This window comes from Bactrocera dorsalis, chromosome 2 (genome assembly GCF_023373825.1).
Source record: "Bactrocera dorsalis isolate Fly_Bdor chromosome 2, ASM2337382v1, whole genome shotgun sequence".
Lineage (NCBI taxonomy): Eukaryota > Metazoa > Arthropoda > Insecta > Diptera > Tephritidae > Bactrocera > Bactrocera dorsalis.
This window is the reverse complement of record NC_064304.1, coordinates 101,142,255-101,166,715: the sequence shown is the minus strand read 5'-3', so window position 1 is coordinate 101,166,715 and position 24,461 is coordinate 101,142,255. Positions and strand designations below refer to the sequence as shown.

At 37.8% G+C, this 24,461-nt stretch overlaps 1 protein-coding gene across 3 annotated transcripts; it reads left to right on the top strand.

Moving 5' to 3' along the window:
* The first annotated feature begins 180 nt into the window (after positions 1-180).
* LOC105226032 (protein winged eye) lies at positions 181-24,455 on the top strand. Of its 3 annotated transcripts, none has more exons than XM_049448559.1 (10): positions 181-2,840; positions 3,056-3,199; positions 14,493-14,639; positions 14,739-14,855; positions 16,572-20,224; positions 20,587-20,818; positions 21,219-22,063; positions 22,132-22,311; positions 22,376-22,537; positions 22,794-24,455. In XM_049448559.1, exons 1-10 carry the CDS (start codon positions 2,192-2,194, stop codon positions 23,121-23,123), a joined length of 6,459 nt encoding a protein of 2,152 aa, XP_049304516.1. In that variant the 5' UTR covers positions 181-2,191; the 3' UTR covers positions 23,124-24,455. The 3 variants fall into 3 exon arrangements, with proteins under 3 accessions (XP_049304516.1, XP_019845729.2, XP_049304517.1); XM_019990170.3 differs by having other exon boundaries at positions 183-2,840; positions 21,189-22,063; XM_049448560.1 differs by having other exon boundaries at positions 184-2,840; positions 16,605-20,224; positions 21,189-22,063.
* Positions 24,456-24,461: the final 6 nt, after the last annotated feature.

The following is a 24,461-nucleotide window of genomic DNA, read 5'->3' as shown; positions in this document are numbered from 1 at the left end:
AATATGCATTTTTTCTGTTTTGCGTTCGTCGCTTTTGACTTTTTCTTCCGTTCGTAAATATTTACGCTATGGTGCAACTCGTACGCAGGTGCGTATTTACTTCAGCAGACATTTCAAGGCGGTATACATATATATTAATATATTATTTGATTATATTACTATCTTATAAGCAATTCGTATTCGATAGGTTAATTTATCATGATCATCTTGATCATTAAAAATTTCAAAATATGTTATCAAATATTACAATGTTTTCCCATAGGTTGATAAGCTTCGATAAATGTCTTTTCGTTACTGAAAATTTTATTCAAAATGTGATACCATATAATTTCAAATTTCAATTGTTATTTGAACGATACTTATTGAAAATAATAATGCTAGTCGGTAAAATACATTACATTTGTTTATATTCCGCCGACGAAATTTAAAACATCAACGTCATTCACTTTTGACATCTCGCTCAGCTGTTTCTGAGTCGCCGTCTATTCTTATAACATCGCCGTCCAAGTTAGTAAACACCCGGCAACATAGTATGTACTTTGTCGACGCGGAGTTCAGTATAGTTTCGGAATCGGTAATAAAAACAAATAGAGAATTTATATTTTTGTTACATTTTGATGGATTTTTGTTTGGAAACATTTAATTTAGTTTATGTGCAAAGTGTAAATGATAAGTGAATTGAAATAAATGCAAATAGTTAGTTCTAATACGTTGAATAGTTCACTATGCAAAGTGGAGGAGTATATTTGTAGAAGAAACGGAAATGGTTAAAAACTGCTGGAGGAGATAAAAGAAGAGCGAGCAAAAGAATTGGCTAGAAACTCGTACAAAGAGGAGAAATGGAAAGCAAAGCGATAGTAAATAGGAATAAAAATAAATATATACCTGTTAGTAGAGGAGGTGGAGGATCTGCCTGAGAAAGGTAACATCGAAGAAGGAATTGAAATTGACGCAATACGATGAAGAAGTGAGCGATAGCAAGTGAATGAAATGCTTGACGTACGGATGCGAAAGAATCGCACAATTCACTATTCAATTGAAGGCATACGTATCAACGAAAAAATTGTTTGTGCGGGAAAATAAGAGAAAATACATAAGTGCAAAATATAAATGAATAAAGAGTTAGATTATTATAAAAACACGCAAAGTCAATTCAACGAAAAAGGAGCCAGTAAAGTGGCTGGGCATTAGTGCAGTGCAGTATCGTGTCGCCGTATCTGTGTATGATTGGGCGTGTTTAAGTGTTTGTGCACCCGAGAATACGGCAAAGGCAAAAGTGAAAACTTGCTTTTTTGTCGTCGTTGCTGCCATCATCGTTGGTCGTTGTCGTCGTTGTATTTTCGCATATTTCGCGACGGCAAAACTACGAGTGTATTTCGCTAAATAACCAGCCAACCAACCAAATAGCCAGCCAGCCAGTTTTGGCCGCGGCTTTGTATTCGGCAATAAAAAATAAAGTTAAATTCCTGGAACTCGAATTTGCGAAATTGAAAGGCGCGCGCGTGTTTTTCGCATACTTAAACATAAAAACTTTAAGAGGATATTTGTGAACTTTTGAAACCGACTTGAAAATACATAAAATACAAGTGTTTGAAAAGATTTTAAAGTGCTGCTGGCCAGTGAATTGGAAACGGTCCAAAGATATATTTGCACCAAGGGGGGGCCTTTCGACCGACCGTCGCATTTGCCACCGCATCGCTAAACCACAGAGGCGGGATTATGTCATTTTGTATGTGTTTGTATGTATGTGAAAAATTCCAACTAATTAATAAATCGAAATGTTATAAAGCGCCACAACGAATCAGTTTCGTGAATTAAATATTTTCTTTTATGAAAGTGCTTAACTACACACATCAGCGTGAAAAGCATTGCGAAAATGTAGCTAAAACGAGAATAGTAATCAACTACTTTCAAAACAAAATAAGTTATAGTGCAAAAAATCTGCATTTAGAAAATGTTTTCAGTGAAATTGCTTCTCAATTCAGTCGCTGGCGATGCAGTCCTTCGTAAAAATTCCCACATTAGAAAAAGCAGTAAGAAATTTAATAAAACGAAATTTTGCGACGGCAAATCACGAAAGCAGGCACGTTGTTTTCAGGTTGTTGATTTGTCAAGCAACCTTAAAAGTTAGAAGATCGAAATCCACAAAATAATAAGTAATTATAGAGTTATTGTTTGTGATCGCAATTAAATGGCAACATTCAATGGTCATAGCACTTCCACCGCTACGGATTTGTTGGGATCCTCGGTTGCCGTCGCTGCTGCCACAGAGCATTTTGAACGCAGCACTGCTGCGGCTACTACAACGTTTCTGCTACCCTCCACGGCGACGGCAAATGGAGCGCCGTTGCATTTAGAGCCTTTTAGTCTTGCTGGTGGTCCACATTTTGTCACAACCACTACATCACCATTAAGTGGGGCAAATGTTGGCCATCATCATCATCCACATCAACAACAACAGCATCACCACCATCAACAAACCAATTCCACTTCAACCAGTTATACATTCGTACAAATTAAACGCGAACCTTGCCAAGTGTCGGAAGTTACCTCTGCTAATTGCCATCAAACACAACAGCAACAGCATCACCAGCAGCATCACGTGTCTACATCATCGACAGGTGGCAGTGGCATTGGTATTGGAGTTGGCATGGGTGTTGGTGTAGCCTCATCAACATCCAGTTGTTCGGCTTCCATATCAGCGGCTTCCAAAACGATGTCATCGTCGTCAACGCTAACAACGCTAGTGAAGATTGAGGCTTCCTCACCGAAGGTGAATGAAATGGATAAAACACCAACTGTGAATACACTTGCCGCAGCGCCAACAATGTCTAACACAAGTATGTTAATTCATAGAAAAAAAAAATATAACCTACAATACACTATTCAAATTTATTCAGTCATCCATACCTATGCTCACAGTGGTGTGTATGTATAATAATGACTTTAACTTCTTTTTCGTTATTTGTTTTTTGTTTTTGTTTTTGGGGTATTTTTTTAACGACATTGTTTGATTTAGGTGGTTAACTTGCTATTTTCGATTCTTTGTTTATAGATAACACGGTGCCTATTGGAATTGCCGTGGCGCGTAAACGACCACAAGAAGCGGCGGGCACACTCTCTAATGCTGCACCGATTCCAATGCAGCAAACTCTTAATAAGGATATGAATTGCTTTGGTATACGCGTGGCGGATTTAGGTAAGCTTTGACAAACACTTGCGAGAAAAACTTGTTGTTTTGTTAAGTTAGCATTATTGCTGCTTTAAAATATTGGGTTGTCAAAAAAAGTCTTGCGGTATTTTTATTGAATTTTTTTTTTATCGAAATTGAAATGAATTTTTGATGACTCATGCCCAGCTCTTGACCGATGCTACGGCTGCTACTATGCCGGTCTCTTTCAACCAATTCAACGATTTTATCGCAATTTTCGACGACAGGCGTCCGGAGCGTGGGGCATCTTCAACCACATCTACACCAGAACGAAAACGTTGAAACCATCGTTGTGCGGTGGAAATGGAAACTGTATCGGGTCCATAAACTGCTTTGAGCACCAACTAGCGAAAATACCGCAAGACTTTTTTTGACAACCTATTATGAATTTAGGTAATTTGGTTAACTTTATGCTTAAGGTAAAATTAACTCTCAAAGTTGTTTATTATGCAATATACGAAAGGTTGTTAAATACATATACATATATAAAAAATAATAATATAAGTAAATCGAGAATGAAGCGTACATATACACTCTTAATTTTGTTGCTTTATTCAATGTACATTAAATATTTTAAACAACGTGAAAGGGTTAAGGGATTTTAGTTATGCGGGCTGACTTTCGCATAGAAAAACATAAAAATGTCAACGATTTGTAGTCGACGTCTTTTAAGTGAGGGTCCCTTATGATATTTACAAAGTATATGGTACAGTGGCGATACCATAAATAGAATACCTTGATATTACAATTTCAACATTCAAAACGAATACACACAAAATAACATAGGGTGCCCTTTTATTCATAATAATAATATGCTGTGTTAAAATAGTATTAGATTTTTTTTATATTCTTTAGGCCGGAAAGCAATCTTAACAGGTTCCCTGTCCAATGTATCACATGTGATACAATATTATTTTCTTGTACCATGTGTACAGCGTCCATGTATCATATATGATACATATGATATATGATATCCCTGTCCCCATACAAAAATTAATTTTTAATTTTAATTCATATATGATACATAGAGCGTATGCAATTCAACTTCGTAATGACACGTTCGTGTATCATAGCTGATACAAATTTTTTTTTTACCGTTATATCGCTGTCAAGATGTGTGGGATAGTTCAAAAATACATCGATAACCTCTAAAAACGCCTACAATAAGTTTCTGGAGGGCTTCAAATTGAAATTACTACATATACGAAAATATATGTACATAGATATGTGGTTAATTTTAATGTATACTTTCATTAAGAACTTAAACTCTTAATAAAGGGTTTGCACAATAAAAGTATAAAAACGGTGTAACATATGTTCAAAATTGCAAATTCCTCAAATTAACTCAGAAATTCTTTTATTTCATACCAGAAAAGCGGTAGCGAATTCAATGATAGCGAATTAAGTTAGTTTACGCAATATAAAATCAGTTTATGTGAATAAAGTAAGTTATATATAACAAATTATTTCGTATTTTTCGAAAATGATGTTAAAAAATCATCACATTGTAGAGCGGTATTTGCAAAAATGTTTTCGATGTTACAGTAAAGTTTCCAAAAATAATAATTTACACGTCTTTTTCGTGAAATAATTTACTATAATAATAATAAGGTTTCAGTTTCATAGTAAGAATTTCCGAGAAGTCTAAAATGATAACACAGTAGAGAAGTATGCTATTTTCGTGATCACTACTCTACGCATTCTCATATTTTTCTTTTATTTTGTCACTTCAAGTGGCCTTCTGACAGTTTACTCCCCATACACAACATTCACTACAACAAATTTATGTATTTATATACATACATATGTATGTATGTATGTACCACCCTCTTCTTGTTTTTGATTTATTCAAAAAATGTATACTTTAACTTTTATTATTAATTTCGACTACAATCTCTGCGACATAATGCCTACGCATAAATGTATAATGGTGGTTGAATGGAACGGAAATGGAGTGAGGGCTTGGCCGGATGGTGGAAACAGAAAGTCTAGAGGTCTACAATGCTACATAGTTGGTTTTATTGGTGGTAGGTTTGATGAATGGATAAATATTTAGTTGTTTGGGGTTACCTTTGGTATATCAAAGAGATAAAGAGACGCGGCTTTATAAGCATGCCGTTTAATATGTCTCATTACCGTGTTGATTTAAAGCACTAACCAGATTATATAAATTTGTCATGGGAATTCCTTCGTTAGCACTCAATTCGGTTGAGGGCTTATGTGTACTTGTAAAGCAATTATACATACATACATATGTATATATACCCCAAACATACACTCTAAATTGGCACTAATATCTTCCCCAACTGGTAACCGAACATCAACTTTGCAGATTTGTGTTGTGTTTCGTAATATTTACTAAAGCCGTCGGCTTTTTCGTCTTTATGATAATCTTTTCTTTCTTAGGAATATAATCACATTTTTATACTCTTGCAACATGTTGCTACGGAGTATAATACTTTTGTTCACCTAACGGTTACTTTTATCACATAAACTAATCGGGATAGATATAAGGCTATATGCTATATTAATAAATAATCAGGATGACGAAATTAGTTGAAATCCGAGTGACTCTGTCTGTCCGCCCGTGCAAGCGACGATTAAAAATTGAGATATCTTAATGAAACTAGATATACTTATATAGAGATTTGTAGGGGTGAGGGGTACCTGGGCTTTGAAAATTTTTAAAAGGGCGTAGCCTCGACCTCTAATATCTTTAATGTACATATGTATCTACAAATCATCCAAACTTGCTGAAAACATATATTTTTAGAATCCCCTTTGAAAGTGTGAAAGTGGTTGAAATCGGTTTAGAATCCCCATATAACGGTTATGTTAAAAACTACTAAAAGTGCGATATCTTAAAGAATAAATGTGTCAAGCCAATATTAAAATTGGACAATAGGAGTAACACCGCCCATATCTCGTGACTTGCTCGACCCATTTCAATAAAATGTAATACATAACATTACCTTGACATTCCTACATATGTTACAGGGCGAATTTTCTATATAACATTATTTTAAATTCCATCTGATTCTTTCACTTTCCAGTATACAAATAAAGCTCCAATGTACCCCAATTCTTATTGCGAAAATATTGGTCAATCTGTGAGATATATTAATGAAAAACCGGAAAAATCCCTACCTTATAATACTATGCCCTTACGTCAAATATAGGTAGAATCGGATCAACGGGAATCATATAATATTAATATAAAGATTTTTAAAGATGCGAGAATACGAAATGTTCGGTTACACCCGATCCATACTATAGTCGAAATTTATTCTGTTGTAAGTTGAACACACACCACGTGTCGAGTGGTAGTCGCACACCTTAGATTAACACTTATTGATCCAAACGGGGTTAGATCGCCGAAAAAACAGCCCCTGGTCGGATAAAATCGGGGTCAATTCCGGTGCGTAAAACCGGTTGTCGTGGGAATTGAGGTAGTCGCACAACCAACGCACTCAGCTGTTGCGACCGTCACAACAGTTTTTCTTTTAAACGTAAATCTCTGATTGAAGGCAATCAAAATGAGTTGATAAAAGATTTTTAGTAGATTCTTTAAAATAATGAATAAAGAATTAATTTGAAATGTGGGCGGGAAATAGTGCCTGTGGCAGACTAAGGCATATATTTATTTGGCTGAGCAGCGTGTGATCAATTACGACTTATTCAGCTGCTCATGTAAGGACTTTCATTGAAATAGCGTTGCCACCTTTTACCCTTTCGCCCACCTATGCCGTGCTTAGCTCTCCAGACATCTGATTGCTGAAGCAAGAAGTCGAAGATAGAATGGATATGTATGTACCGTTCTTGTGAGTATAAGTAAAGTTGCATATTCAGTTTCTCAGCTCCTTTCTTCCGTGGCGTAAATATATGTATGTTTCCGTGTATCCTTTCTTTTGTTGTTCGCTTTGCGCCATTTCTTTCCTTTCCAAGTATGCTTGCATTTGCCCAAGCAGAACATGTGCACACCACCCCCGCCAACGTCGTTCACTGACTTCACCCCTATGCAAGTAAGTGAAAGTCTAGAATGCCCTTACTTTACCCATCGTCGTCACATTTCAACATAACATATTTCTTATTTAAAAAAGTCATATGGTATCGCTGTTGTTGTTTGCACAGGGGGTGTATTTACAATGTTGTTCGCCACAGTTGTTTAGTGTTTTGCTTTTTTCTCTGTCTGCCCGCCACCAACGCCATCGTTGCCGCCGGCATGCTCATTGAGAATTCTCGTTACTGTTTCGCAAGGTGGGTATGTCAACAAAATAATAGCGAGCAATCGTTCGCAATTGATGCAGCACACAGCGTGAGTGAATTTGCCGGGCGATTTTTGGAGGCACACTAAAGGGATGGATGCTGTGTTCCCTTTGTGTACCATGTACATATTTCCACTTTCTTTTGCTTCTCCTTTATATTCCACTTACATTCCTAACACGCAGCATTGCCATTGCCATGGTCGTAGGTATGATGCTGCGGATTCGGTGCGACCATATGGAAACATACCCACTTGATGCTGAGACATGTTTTCGACTTCTCCCTCCTTCGTGTAGCACTCTTTTCGTGCATATTTTATTTGTAATACCTTTGGTGGTAGGCATATCAAGTGCTTGAATGAAATTAAAAATTGCATTAATGTCTTTCTTACGTCCAATTTTCCTAAAATGTGTACTAATGAGTTTGTAAATTAATGGTGGGCGAATTCCTGTAATGCGATATAAAATATTTGATTAGATATTTCCTTTCGAGTGTATTGACAATACGAAAAACCATGTTTTCACTGATGGAAACTTTCATTGTTGTATGCTGTTGACGATAAATGCTATTAATAGAGAGAATTCAAGAGTAAATGTATTGTTCCCGCTGCTTTATTGAAATGTCAATCATATCTTGATAAGCTTTCTTCTTGGATAACGAAAAATGTTTTCCTCGCGCCGTTATAATTCTAAAGAGCAAAGATAAAATTTTATATACTAGTATACGATCAAAAATAAGGGGACCAACAAATAGTCTCAATAATCTTTAAGTGAAAGCAAATAAATGTACCGTGTATCCCCTAAAGTGTTTCTTCAAATAACAATATGCAGCCATATAACAGTTATTGCATAGTTACTGTAGTATGGGTAACCAGTATATTTTGAATTTTATACAACATACATTCATATGTATCTAATTATACGTTTTGACAAAAAAGTACCCGGAAATTGTAAATAAAACGCAAAATATTCAATTGTTCATCAATATTAACGGGTTTCACGAAGCGGCAATTTCAATTAGTGGAACAAGAAAAAATTACACGTAACCAAATCTGGTGAATTCGGTGGTTGATCGATGGTATTCATTGCGATTTTGGCTTTAAATTCGGTCACAAACATACTCTCTTTGTAAAAAATTCAGTTTTGTCGGGACGAGTCGAGCTAGAACGCGTTTCATACCCAAAAGATCCCCTAAAATCTTTCGAACGGAGAGATGTCGAAGTCTCTTGCCATCTCTCTTAAGCCTGACGATATATGTCGACTAGTCTAGAATCTGCTATCTTTATCGATTGTATAATACCCTGAGAATTTCATGACATTTCATAGATTGGAAGTGAAGTTATGGCGTTTTAAGTGTCAGTATGCTTGTGTTATCGGTGCGAAAATGAGCTTCGAACAAAGGGCCAACACTAAATTTTGTTTTAAAATTGGTTAAACTTTTACCGAAACGTTTCAATTGATGAAACAAGTTTATCGCGATGATTGCCTATCACGCAGCAGAGTGAGCGAGTAGTTTTAACGTTTTGAAAGTGGTCGTGAGAACATAAATGACGATCACCATGTGGGCCAATCAAAATCCGTGATCACTGGAAATTTCATCGAAACTGTGCGTGAATTCATCAAAAATCAGCCGTAATCATCATTGAAATTCATGGAAATGGAATTGAACATCTCTAAAACATCGATTTGTCGCATTTTGACCGAACATTTGGTCTTACGAAAGGTGGACGCACGGTTTGTTCCGCATAAATTGACTGACGACCAAAAATTGCTCAGAATCAGTCGAATCGATCGACGCTTGTGACCGATTATTTGACCAAAAATCACATTTTAATCATTAACCACTCCCCGTATTCACCGGGTGACTTCTTCCTTTTCAAAAAAATGCATTTGCCCATGAAAGGAAAGCGTTATGCAGACGTAGAGGTCATTCAAAAGGCTTGCACCGACATACTGGCGGCCATACCGGCCAACGATCGTCTAACCACAATCCGCATCAGAGCAAAAATTGCACCGATTTGCGCCCATGTCTTGACTGAAGAGAAGGACGATATGACCAAAGATGCATTTTATGAGCGGCTGGAATGCGCTTATGATAACTGCCCTCACCACGATGTAAAATTTGTGCTTGGCGATTTTAACGCCAGGGTGGGCAAAGACAACAGTTGAAAAATTCAGCAAAGATGGCGAAACCTTTCCAAATGGGTTGAAGCTGATCGACTTCGCCGGCGCCTGAAATATGGTTGTCTGCAGTACTAGATTCAAGCACAAGAAAATTCATCAAGCTACTTGACTTTTTCCGGATCGAAAAGTTCGAAACCATATCGACCATGTACAGCAAAGCACGCCCGTCAACAAACACAGAGAAGGCATGACGTCTAGAAGCTGCTATCACAGGCGATAGCAAAACGGTTTTCTATTCGACTTGCACCCTGTTTTCTGAGATCACATCAGAAACGCAGTATAAGGAAACTGTGGGACGGCATTTCAAGCCATTGGCTTTCGTAAAGATCGAAAGAACAGCCGTTGTAATAAGGTGTTGCAGTGGATTTTTGTGCTATACGAACTGATACAGCATCGTCTTCTTAAAATTCACAAATTTCATTTGTGGCTTGCGTGGCATTCTTCCCTTTTTTATACAAAAATTTCAAAATATAGCGAATATCTTCATTATTTTCACTCATTTTTGAACACCTGTAACTTTTTTTCAACTTCCCCGAATTTAAATATTTTTGTTTAAATGAAGCTTAAAATCGCACCTTTCCAACTCTACAATGTGATTGGTAGAATTCGAGATATACGACTGCAACGACATCTATTGACAAAATAGGAAAATACTTTTTCGACTACCCAATATAAGGTATTTTTTACAATTAAATCTTCTTAGCAGTGAGTTTGTACCAAAAATGGGGCGATAACAGTGCATAACTTCACCTAGCCGTATTTGGGTGTGTCTGATTTATTTTATGTCGTATGTATTGGGGAATGTGTATGATAATTTAATGAAACTTCCAGAAAGGGTGTTGTCAGGCAACAAATTCGTTGTTTTTCATACAAAATTTCGATGATATTTCTAAAAGTTTCATATAAATAAATATTTCATATTATGTGACGACACCTTCGTTTACGCGTTCCCCCAGAAAGCCAATTAAATTAATAAATATTAAAAAACGGGTAATATCAAAGTTTTTTATGCGTATCTATTATTTTGACCGCCTGTGTATCAACATTTATGTATATAGTATATGTATGTATGTATACGATTGAGCCGCTTACTTTTGCTTAGCATCTCAAATGGGTAATTATAACAACAAATACGTACAGCGGGATATATCGCGTCTCGGTATGGCCCAAGATTGAGTACATAAATTCGTTACCCCAACTTCAAAACCTCTTAACCGCAAATATAGGAATACACTTAGGTACGCGGATATACGGCAATACATATGTACATACATATGAATATAATTATACATATATAACTAATTGGTAGTGACGTTTGACGATCGAGCACAACCGTATTATTTTACTAACTTCATTCGCTGTGACTATTCTTAACAAAAATTTCTATAATGCATATTATATACTCGTACATAGGTATAGTATGTTTGTACATCTGTATACACAAGCGACTTGAAAAATTTTGCATTGATTTATCATTGAATTTAAATAGTCTTATTATAGACCTACACGACTGCCAAAATGAGCAGGTTTCCGATGAAATTGAAGACCAGAAATCGGTGGAGTCAAAGGGCATTTAATCCGCTTGCATCTGAAGCCCTCACTTTTTTATTGTTGTATTATTTTATATTATTTACAATTTTGCGATTTTGGACAATATTTGCTTCATTTGTTGCTATTATTTATATGTACATACTCGTATATGTGTTTTATTTTTGCATTATCAAACATAGGATTTATGTGCCCTAAAAAAAACAGGTTTTTTATTTATAAAGTTTTGTGCGTATCTTTTAGAAACTTGTGAAATTTCGCACATTATAATACATACATTTATACATTTTTTATAGTTCTAAAATATCAAAGTTTTTGGACAACCAGTAAAGGAAAAAGTTCAAAAATTAGTGAAGTGAGAAAGTTGAAGTTTGAATTTATTTTTTTTTTTTAATTTAATTTTTAATTTTTTTAATTTAATTTTTTGGTTGAGTGAGGCTTGAAATCTCACCTTTCCAACACAATGTGATTGGTAGCACTGGAGATATACAATGCAACGACATCTATTGACAAAATACGAAAAGACTTTTTCGACTACCCAATATTAGTCAATATAGTTACCTTCGAGGTCGATACAATAATTATAGCGGTAGAAAATACAAAATAACCTTTTTTAATATAATAATATATTTAGCTTAAGCCTCAGTTGCTCCGGTTTCCTTTTGTTGTTGTTGTAGCGGCAGAATTCTGCCGAATTTACAGTCCTTGGCTGGATAAAAAAAATCCGGGTTCGTTCCGGTTACTTAGATTAGATCCGACTGTCGTGGGAACGGTTTCCTCTTTATCGTTGCTAAATTCTTTTTTTCCAGCGAGCATCATCCCTATTCTTGGAATTTTGATATCATATTCATTGGTTTTTGATACGGTGCATTGTCCAGATGAAGCAGCAATTTCTTCATCAAATGGTGCCGCTTTGCCGCGGTCTTGTTTTCCAAACGCTCCTATAATGCACCTTAATCATCGCTGTTAATGGGTTTTCTTTTTTAAAGATAATCGATGAATATTAGTTATACCTCGTACATCCCAAAATACTGACGTCATAACCGTCTTTCCACGCTTTGGGTGTATGTGCAGTTCATTTGGCTGATTGTCGATTGGAGTCCGGTGCGACATGGTGGAGCCATGTTTTATCCATTGCCACATATCGACGCAAAAATTCGGTAATATTATGATTAAAGAGCTTCAAACACTACTCAGAATCAGCAATTGTGAACTTACGCGGCCCCCACTTTGCACAAAGTTTTCGTATACCCAAATATTCATTCACAATAAATCCAAAGAAGGGAACGTCATATCTTTAGAATCTCAGCTCTCTCGAACAACTTCACTTTACGGGCATCCCAAATAATTTTGGGAACTTTTTTGATGTTTTCGTCGGTAACAGACCTCTTTAGAAGGGCATACACTGCCATTATCGTCTTCGTCTTAATTGTGTCTGTATTATTATGAACACGGAGGCGGTAATATTCAGTTCCAAAATTTTAGTATTTTCGCTCAAATTTGCTTACATAGTTTTTTGGGTTAGAATAGCTTTATGGGCTATTGACACCTACTGTAAAAATATATATAAAGTCATCTCGTCGCACCTGCAATTTCTTTAAGCTTATCGTTGAATAACAACAGCTTCATTATGTAAGGTGTTTTTAGAGGTATACAGTTTCATAGAACATTGAGCTGTCAAAGTAACTGGCAAAGTAAACAAATATGTTGACATTTTTATCCAGTATACCGTGATATGTTACCGTGCAAAGGCCTAAATTTGAAAGTTGAATACCAAAACTCATGTTCTGTGCGGCGAATTTATAGAGCACTCGGCTTGTATCAGCGACGAGGCACATTTCGTCTTAACGCCGTGCTAACAAATTTTGAAAAAAATCTTCAGCTTCTCATGCATTCAGAAATAATTATTATCTGATAAATATATGTACGTTAAAGTCATTGTGGTCCATACTTTTTTAAAACTGAAGATGGAGGCGAAGCTACCGTCAATAGTGAACACTTAAGACAGATTATTCGCTGACTTGCTATTTTTTGGTCCTCTCCATCAGCGTCGCTTGTTTAAGTCCTAAATGGTTGGTTCCAGTAGTAATTCAAAAATATGCCGACAAAATACTTTCTACTTTTTTGTTTATTTTTCGGTTCAAAGGCTACATATACGGCGACAATAACTAATCAAATAAATTGACATAACATTTACCAATTTCATCAAACTCTTACATACTCACATAAATATAAGTATGCATACGGATGACCACAGGGATGCACATAATTTTATTTTGTTTGATGGAAGTTCTTCATTTGTTGGCATTGAGTCGCATTAAGACCATTTATCATTTACACCCACTAGCTACCTGCCATTAGAGTACCTAAAAGTACAGTTGCCTACATAAGCATATAAATTTCATTATACTTATAAAGTGCGCTAAAGTGTGGTTGTGTGTAATACTCGAACTGTTGCAGCCTAAATCAGCTGCTAGAAATAATTAAAAAATTATATTTCGTTTCCATGAAGAAGTTGTACCTTAGGAAATGCAATAAAGCTCACGGCCCTCTCGTTTGTATTTACACACAATAATCATGTACATAATTTCGCTGAGAAGCTCGACTTAAAAATTACGGGCCTACTTTAATATAGGCATTTATTTTTAATTCGGCTCCGCAAGGACAATCTGAGGATGGTTGATGTTGACCAAATGCACCACATAATACACGAAGAAAAAGAACAAAAACATTAAGCAAACTCAACAGCAACAACAAGCGGATATCTAGTCAAAATCAGCAATTTGCACACTTGTGCATATTATCTACGGGCAGGAACAACAACTGCAGCTCCGGTAAATAGTTCAAGGTCAACGCAAATGCGCTGCTCACTGAAGCACATACACACACATTGACACACAGGGTTTCTTATGCACACAACTACACACACATGCATCTGTATGCAAAATATTGCGTAGTGAATTTCCAGAATTTCAGTTGACTGTTGGAAGTTGTGCGTTCAATTACAAACCATCACACAAAATTTTACAGGAAATGAATTCTTTCTATATTTATTTGACACTTACGCCTTGAATTAATTATCAGCAGTTAACCAGTGAAAAGTGAAAGTTTAGTAATTTTCCCGCAATTTTCACAATTTTGTAGACTGCTTTCGGGCGTTTGGGCGTCGGCATTAAGCAGTTGTACAAAAGTTTTAGGCGCGTAATTTTTTTCTGCTTCACGGTTTATATTCTTCTCATAATGGTTTTGTGAAATAACAATTTATGTTTTCTTTTTGCCTTTTTCAGGTGGTGTTAGCACTGGCTGCAGCAACATCTATTTTACAGGCAACGGTGACTTAGTGACTGGCTCAGCGACCGCCGAGGAGTTGGCGCTCAGCGCCGCAGGTGTTCAGAGTGTAAATCGTGCACCGTCAACCTTTTGGCAATATCAAAGTGAGTTACTTTTTTCACTTAGTATAATTTCATTAATTAATGATTTAATTATACGTAATTAATTGCAATAAAAAAATTATTTTCATTTATCCTCCTTAGATGCGCTTCCCATCGAGTCAGTGATTTCCATGTCTCCAGCTACTGTGGGTTTGCAGTATTCGCGTGATGCAAGTCGCAGTCAAGTGGTACTTTTGCCGGCTACACCAGCCGCCTTAGGTAGGTTCACATATACTAACTCGCAATTTGTTTTCAACAATTTAAATGCACACCTCTATAAATACATATGTACATACGTCTTAAAAAGTAATAGTAAAGAGCTTTAATTCATATTCATCACCAACGCTTTCATCATATTTTCATACAACACACTATAAGCATCGGTATACTTAGTAACATACACTTACATATGCTTCGCTGGTGAATTTATAACAGTGTGGATATGTTAGCATCTAGAGTTGGAACAAGCGGCAGATTACACAAAAAAAAGTTCGTTTCGAAAAAGTGATTTTGTATGAATATTTTTCATTCTATGTTACGATTGTCGTTCTATTATTATTTACGATTGTCAAACCTGAGGGTTTGCCATCGTTAATGCTTTCTAAATATAAATTTCTGCGATATATTTCAAGTTTACCATAATTATCGATGTGGGATTTGTGGTTAATAATATATAAACGAAATTGTCAGCTTTTTACATCTGAATCCATTTGCCACGCTCCTTTACCAAATCGAGAAAAGGTAAACTGTAATAAATGTCATAAGCTTTCACAGCAGTTGTGTGATCTTTCAAATTACTCTAACTAAACACTTCGTGACTGAGACTTTATTTCTTTATTTACTTTTATATTTTGTCTCGGTCGGCTTTCAAACACAAGGCCAACAAAAAAGTGATAGTCTGAATCTCATAATGACATACTTAAACTATAACATTTATCGATCACTTTTGTTTGCTATCGATTATGAAGTGTGTTATATTTTTGTTTTTAATTTCGCCGCTTGCTTTTTTATCTTCAGCTGCTAATTAATTCTCACCCATTTATATTTGCCATATGCTTTCCTGTTTGTTTTCGTATAGCTTTGCATATAAAAATATGGGCACAGGCTGCTCTCTAGTTGATAATTGTCCGCCTTTGTCTGCTGTTTGTGTCCAAGCTAATTTATAAGTGCTCTTGTGAAAGACTGACGGATAACCAAAGCGTTAACGATTTGAAAAATGCCTAACTTAATTCACTACCGATCGGTAATTCTCTCACGAAATCTAAGTTATCGGCTTCATAGTTTCAATAAAAAAAGTCGATCTTGAATTCTTACGTTATATAAGAATTATATGGTAGTTTGATCATACCATAATGCCCCTTATAATTTTTTATACTAATTAGATTTTTAGAATGTCTGATTGACTAAAGTTAAATATTTGATTTATTATAATGTTACACTAATAAAAACATATTTCTATATATGTGTTTTTTTTTTGTTTTAAATTATTTAATATAAATTTACCATGCGAAATCTCTCCTAATTAATTCTTACGTAGATATACTTATCTGTACACTTACTATATACATATTTATCAATGTGTGTATACTATATATACTTATTTATAATTCTGCTTATAATTTTAATGCTTTGCTATGTCTCATTTTCACATTTGAAAAGAGTACTTAACAAGACAAGAAAATAATAATCAACAAAACCTGCAATTTTCACATTCACTAATTTGCTTTGGTACCCTCTTTTTCCATCCCATCTCCCACAACCACCAAACCACCACCACCACAACCACCACTTGACCGCTACAATTGATATGAAATAAATGAAATCAATAAAAAATAATTCGAAATCGTATCAAAATTGCTATTGCCTCGTTTGAATTGATTTGAAAATTGATTTGACCGAAAAAAAATCACGTCTCGAATTCAAAAACCCACATAGGCATATCAAATTTTCCAATCTATACACCCACAGATCCGTTCCAACAGGCGGCGGCTTTCGTTTGGCCATCATACATACCACAGGGTACAACGCCGGCATCTGCCGCTGCGGCCACCACCCTACAGCCGCCGCCCAATTTTATATTCCCTTCAATGAGCCCACACTCGACGCTACAGCCGCAGTCTTACGCCACGTCACTTCAACTTTTCGGCTCGAATTACTTAACCGCGGCTGCAGCTGCTGCCGCAGCCGCCGCTGCCACTTCGACACTTTGCCAACACAATCAACAGCAAACTAATACACAACAGACCACAAGTTCAATAAACTTGAGCTTGGCCGCACCGGGCGGTATGCCACCGAATGGCAGCGGCAGCAGTCTCATAGGCAGTATTAACAGCAGCAACAATACAAGTAGTTCAAGTAGCCGCTTTCTGAGTTTGGCAACTACAGGTGCGTCCGCTTCCAATATACTCGAAGCACCGAAACCACAAAAAACACTACAGTCTACATTGACGCTACCGCAACCCGTGCCACCACCGTCCACAGCTGCGTTGCCGCCACCGCCGTCGCTGATCCTACCGCCCGCCGCATTGAAAATCGAAGAATGGAGTGCGACGGATTTTATGACGGCTGCGGCGGTAGCAGCGGGAAAACCCCATCATGCGAGTTTGGGCACGACGCCGACTTTGAATTTCGATGGTCGCGATAAAACGACTACAAACACAACGAATCTGTTGGATTTACACAATGCCACAGCTGCTAATGCTCAGGCATTGAATTTAATGCGTTTGCCGACCCCTCCAACGTCGGCGACTATGGAGTCGGCGGCTGCAGCTGCTGGCGGGCCACAGTTGCAACCACAAATACTATTTCAGACCGCATCGACACCATCGCCAGCTTTGCTCAATTTGTCGGCATCGTTACAACGCGGTACAGCTGGTAACGTTGCTGGCGCCACTACAACTGTGACCCCCACAGGTATTTTCATAAATGGCGGCGGCACTACGGGACCGCCAACCGCAATTTCGACCACTATCGGTCCACCAACGCCATTGGGGGATGAGACGACAGCAATCAATTTTAAAACAAGTCCGGTAGAAGCTGCTCCGCCGCAGTCGGTAAGTGGAATTGTGGTGGGTGTGCCCCGTGCAATAAACAACAGTGGTCAAGCGCCTCAATCAGGTCCACCGCCACAAATGCAAGATGTTAATATACAAACCGATACGCCGGTCTGCAGTGATGACGAGAACTCAACGTGTCCGCTTGCCATACAACAGCAGCAGTTGCACACTGCACAGGCGAATTCGATGAATTCGCCGAGTTACAACAATGATGGCGAGGTACACGAGCCTTTGGAGTTGACAAAGCAGAGTTGTCACAATGTTGGAGTGCATTGCTCCGATGCTGATGGACCACCCATAACAACAACGCCAACGACAACCACGTCAGAAACAAATAATATTGTGTGCCATAACACAGTCAACGCCACGGCGAATGGGGAAGCTGAAAGTTACGAAGTTGTAACCCAACAACCCCCACCATCGTCTTCAGCTGGTGAAATCGTTCCAATGCTTCCAGGTAATGAACCAGTTCATTACAATGAACGTCAACAGCAACCTCAGCAATCCGGTCCAGAAGATCTAACTGGTCTGGAGCTGCTCTCTAACATCAGCACTAGTACGCTGGCAAATAAAGGTATCGGCGTAGGCGCTGGTATGACAATGGTGCGTGTCAAGCAGGAACCACTCGACCACATGGACGCACCCGTTTCTTCAATGAGCGATGAATTGTCATCATCAACAGTCGTGCCATCTTTACCGTCACAAATGCCACAATTTATCACACAGCAATCGGATGGACCGCAGCCGGTTTCGGGCAGCTGCGACTCCTATGTGCCGAGAGAGGCTGAAATGCAGAGACAACCAACACCATTGCCCTTGCTGGCCCATTCGCTCCCACCCGCACCTGCATCTAATGTGCCCACAACGGTAGTAGAGCCCCTAGGTGGTTTGAATTTGCTCTGTGCTCTAGCTGAACAACGCATCCAAGAAGAAGTTCAGAGTAGTGGAGGCAATTTGTTCGCTGAAAGCGAGTCGCCACCACTATCACGCTCCACTTCATCATTTGGGCGCCAAGAAACGCCCGAATTACAGAACCATTCACATCCGTCGCGTTTGGAACAATCTTCGTCGTTTCCTTCAATGGAAGGTATCGAGCTGCCTTCGACGAGTGGTCTTGGCCTCGGTATTGGTGGCAGCGGTGGCGCCGAACCGCCAGTCAAGCGCAAAAAGCATAAACATTCCAAATCATCAAAATCATCTTCGTCATCAACACTGGCTGGTGGTGTCAAGAAGTCGCAGCGCTGCTCGAAGAAAAGCAAAAAGAAATACGCCAAGGAGAAGCGTAAACACAAGCAACAACAACAACAATTGTTGGCCTCTGCGGCTGCCGCAGCGGCCGCGTCTGCCTCCGCTTCTGATGATGTCGACTTTGAGGACGAGCAATTACAACAAGAATTGAAGGGCGCCTTTAACCGTATCGATCCCAACTTTCAATTGCGTTTCGGTCAGTGGGCTAATGCACAAGAGATATTCGAGTTGATGGAGAGTGATATGCGTTTGCGTTTAGCGGAAATAACGCGTCAGTATCGCAAGAAAAAGAGAAAGCTCGATGAGATATCCAAAAATAAGAAGAAGAAAAAATGTGCAAAATTGCTTGCCGCGCAACAACTGCAACAACAACAGTCCACACTTTCACTGTCTTCATTGAGTACTGGCAGTGTTGGTTGTGGTCTCTCCAGTACGTCTGGTGGCACATCTTTACCGCTCTGTGATTACAAGTTTCCGAAATTCTCGACTAATAGCGGTGTGGTTGCTGCTACATCGACGCCTTACTTGAATCGTTCCAGTTTTCTACGCTTCGGTGAGAAGCCGCCATCCGCCACGTCCACACTTCCACACGCACAATTTCCGCCCCCTGAATGCGAAAATTCAGAAGACAACAACACACTTTCGGCCAGCAGCTCCACGGGACTATCCATGCCCGTTTATAAACCAGTGCGATTAGGCCCCAGCGCTTTAGCGGGTGCTGTTGCGGCGGCATCACTTGGCGTCGACATTCGAAATAGTGGCACACCACAGCGTCATGCGCAAAAGCACACATCTGCGGATAAATCCACAAGCTCGGCCATAGTATGCAAAGAACCGAAGTTAATGGTCGGTGTTACGTCAACATCTGCTTCGGTTGCCTCCAATAGACGTTTGAAAGAGGCGCACTCTTCTTCGTCCGAGGAACAGAGTCCGGCTAGCGTATCTTCAGCGCTAATACAAAAATTAGGAACGAACGTTAAACAACAGACTTCTAAGCAACAACGACAGGAGCAGCATCTGTCACCTGCGACTCAAACGTCCCAGTCGCCGCAGTCCCAACAACAAGCATACCGAAAAGCGATAGACCCACGCGATCACCAACTTATGCTGACCAGTGATCATTTATATAGAAAGGAAACGCGTGTGCTGACCGACATGGGTGGTCTCTTTTATGCCGGTGTGATGAAACCACTTCAACCGCCTGACGTGTACGCAATAACATTGGATGGCGAACGCGGTAATAAGTCGCATATAATGTCGCGTGAGGAGATCTTCAAGGATACTGTGAGTATTTTAAAAATTATCTTAGTGTACATTTATGGTTATTTAATATTAGCAAATCGAAGTTTCTTAAAGCTCAGACAAACCCTTTAGAAAAATATCAACAAATTAAGAGCGTTTTAAGTCTTAACAGAGACTCTGACAAGTTGTCTAATATTTCTGAATCGCTAAGGGAAACAATGATAATATCTTTCATGTCAAAAATTTTTGACACAACTCACTTGGCTAGGCCAAAATTTCTAACCTAAAAAAATATTTTTGGAACTCTCACCTAAAAAAATCTTTAATTTGTATTTGATTTACTTTTAATTTATAATTAAATTTAGTAAAAAATAAAATGTGTACATAAACCATTACAATTTTAGATTCTGGAGGTGGCGCCCAAATCTGTGGAGAGTGTACCTGTTGGCACACGACTTTGTGCCTATTGGAGTCAGCAGTATCGTTGTCTTTATCCTGGTCGTGCTATTGAGTCCGAATCGTCTGATGATGGTGAAACACCCAACGATTCCGTTAGCGTGGAATTTGACGATGGCGACAGTGGGCGCATACGTCTACAGAATATACGCTTACTCCTAAGTGATTATCCCATTGTGGGTAAGTGCTATGAAATGTACTATTGGATTATTCATACACAATCATCTCTTTTGCGCCCATTCATTCATTTCAGTTTCATTGAAAAAAGGGTCGGAAATTTTGGGTCAAAGTTTAGTGGATGATGAAGAGATTTCTTCGTTTCCGAAAAGTATGTTCTTCGATTTTCTAGAATTTTTTAAGTCTCATTTTTTTTTTCGTGTCACCCTTCAAAATTGCAACAACCACAAATTTCCGATCAACTTCATATTCATTCATTAACCTCAATTCATCTATGATTTTCGATTTATCTGCTATTCTGTATTTCGTGCGTTTTAATTTGTATCCCTACTTTTTCCGTTCTCTTTTCTTTTTGAACGTCCCAACTCCTCAGAGTACAACGATAATCCCCTCTACTCTTTAGGCAAGCACAAGAAGTCGAGCGCATGTGCGCGTACCGCCAACGGCTCCGGAAGCAGTCACAATTCCAATGATGCTCACGATCACATTTCCACATTTGCACTCCCCGATATGTCAGCCACGGCGCCGTCGACATGCAGCAGCGAACCGCCAACACAAAGTGCGAAAGACATCAGCACCCAGCGTAAGGAGAAGAAACGCATTAAGAATCTGAAGAAGAAAACGCAAGCAGCAGCAGCGTTGGCAGCAAACGCCAGCGCCAATACAAATGTGTCCACGGTGACAGTTAATGGTGGGCTACCGTCTGTCGCGTCCACTGTGAATGGCAAAAATGGTGTGGACGATGCCGCCGAGAGTAATCGCAAACACCACAAACATAAAAAACGCAAAAAGCACAAGAAACATCATCATCGCAAGGCGAATGGTGAATGTGAAGCGATTAACGGTGCTAATAATACGTTCGTAATCAAAAACGCCGGTTTGACGCCGAGTGGCAGCTTCTTGACGTCCACACCGACCACATACAAAGGTAAACGAGAATACGCTTCAACAGTTGGTGATAATCACAGCAACAATACGCTAATGGAAACGGATGTCGATGACATTGCTGAAGAACACGTCGTGCCCGCAGTGGCGCGAATGGCTCAAACGCAGGGTGGCGCCTTCCAAGCAGTAGCTGGTCACAGCAAGTCGCAAACGCAAAGCGCATCGGCTTGCTTGCCTGCTGCGGCTGCAATTAAGATGGAAACTGCGCCGTCGACGGCGGCGTCAAATGCTAAAGTTAAAACTGAGCATTTAGATATGGAGGAGGAGAGCACCTCAAATATGATGTCCGAGCTATCGGATGAGGTAATTAAGTGAACATACTTCTTTGTGTATTCATTGCCTTCATTTTATTTTTATATTTTGCTTTCCAGAACAAATGTGATGATGAGGAGGTGGAGCATAATAATTCGAAGGGCAGCAAAATTGCCGCTTTCCTGCCGGAGCGACAGCTCTGGGGTTGGCAGGGTAAAGCGTATCGTAAAGCTGGTACTAAGGGCAGAGCCCGCAAACAATTCTATAAAACAATCAAAAGGGGAAAAGAAACAATAACTGTAAGTTCGTTTAACGAGCATAAGCATAAATTTGCAATTAATTTGGATTTAATTTATATTTTAGGTTGGGGATTGTGCAGTATTTTTATCAACTGGTAGACCAGATAGGCCATATATTGGACGCATTGAATCCATGTGGGAGACAACGTCCAGCAATAAAGTAGTGCGTGTTCGATGGTTTTATCATCCTGAAGAGACAACGGGATGTCCGAATCTTAAATATCCGGTAAGAAACATGAATACATATGTAATCGACTACATGTTTTAATAAAATGGTGAAGGGCTGATTTAATAATAATGAACACAAATTTTACACAAATAACGAAGTTTTATCTTTTGAAAACGTATATGTATTTGCTATGGCCAAAATTGTTAAGTTTTACTTTTTTCGAAAACTTTTCCCTCAAATAATATTACATTTTAAAATTATTACCTTAATGCTTTTTTACTAACCTTTTATTATAAATTTCTGTTCTGCACAGGGCGCTTTATTTGAATCACCACACGAGGACGAAAACGACGTCCAGACAATATCGCATCGCTGTGAAGTACTACCGTTCGAGCGTTATTTCGCTAAATTCGGTGCTGATTCGAAGCAATATCAATCCATTTATGATAATAATGATACGTACTACTTAGCGGGCTATTATAATCCGCGAGTACAAGTGCTCAATCTGCAGGAGGAGATACCAACGCTTAAGGCAGAGCAACAGCAGCAGCAGCCGAAACAGCTTGAGCAGCAGCCATTGCAGGAACAGCAACAACAACAAAACGATATAGATATAGCTAACATAAACGCGGTTGTTGATTAATGTATAAGATGAAAGTAGTAACTTGAGGCCCAAGGAATCACATTAAAACACTAATTACTTTTAAGAGGCACACACAAAACAATAAATGAATTAAAAAATATGTATGTATATGTAAAAAATTAAAGAATACATATATATATATATGCATATACATAAAATATAAGTATGAATTTGTACATACTTACGTATTTAGATTTACAAAATTCACAAAAACAAAGCAGCAACTAAATTAACAGAAAAACTTAAAAAGTATGTTATGTTCCATATATTAACAGACGGACATGCATAGGATAGGCGATAGGCAAGAGCGATAAATGTCACTCGATTAGGCCGGTTAAGTTGTGCTGTATGAATGTTTATACTATATGTGTAAGTATAACTGTGAAACGATTTAATTTTAGAGGAGAGAGAGTTAAAAGGAGCTAATTGCAAAACAAGATGATACAAAAAAAGAATCACTATATATTATATTAAATATATTATTACAAATATATATATACATATATATATTATATTATATATCTATGCAAAAGAAATACAATGCGTAAAGAGCATAGCAAGCTAAATGTCGATGAGTAACATTTATGAGATAAAGAGATAATTTTAATTTTAAATGTAATAAAAAACTTATATATACATATATATATATTATACAAATAAACGTACACATACAATGATTCGTGGAAACAGACGAACTTATTACGAACACTTACAGACGATTATACAATAATATTGAAGGAGAAGAAGCAAATAATAATACAAAAAGAAATGAAATCTAATAAAATATTGATACACAAACAAAATTGATATTTTTTCGGACAGTAACGGTTATACAACAAATATACTTATATATACTATATTTCTGATGAAATTTAAAACTGAAGTACAGAAAAAAATTAAAAAAAAATCTTTAAAACTCCAGCAACTATACATATAAGTTAGGGCAGCAAGCAAACAAACACAAAAGAGCGCAAAAAGAACCTGTGAAAAGCTAGAAGCGTGCAGTACGAAAATGAATGTCCGAAGAAATCGAACAGGAAACTACTAAAAATATACTATAATTGTAACAATTTATTGTGATAGTCGATCGATGATAATTGATGATGAAGACGATAATGATTTTGATGATGATAATTGCTATAATGATTTTTGATGATGATTATGACTATGGAGAGAATGCGTTGTATATTTACATCTCGTTTATTCATATTTAAGAATAAAAAATACAAAAAATGGCAACAAAAAAATTACACACACACAAATGAAGAATCTTACTTAAAATCAATAGAGAAAAAACGCTAAAAAATAAAAATCCAAATGAAAATAAACAAAGCAGTG

Bases quoted from the DNA above. Each gene is read 5' to 3' on its own strand.
- LOC105226032 (XM_019990170.3), top strand. From the start codon at position 2,192: ATGGCAACATTCAATGGTCATAGCACTTCCACCGCTACGGATTTGTTG. The intron at 2,841-3,055 runs GTATGTTAATTC...CTTTGTTTATAG, and splicing joins GCCAACAATGTCTAACACAA to ATAACACGGTGCCTATTGGA. The intron at 22,538-22,793 runs GTAAGAAACATG...TGTTCTGCACAG, and splicing joins GTCCGAATCTTAAATATCCG to GGCGCTTTATTTGAATCACC.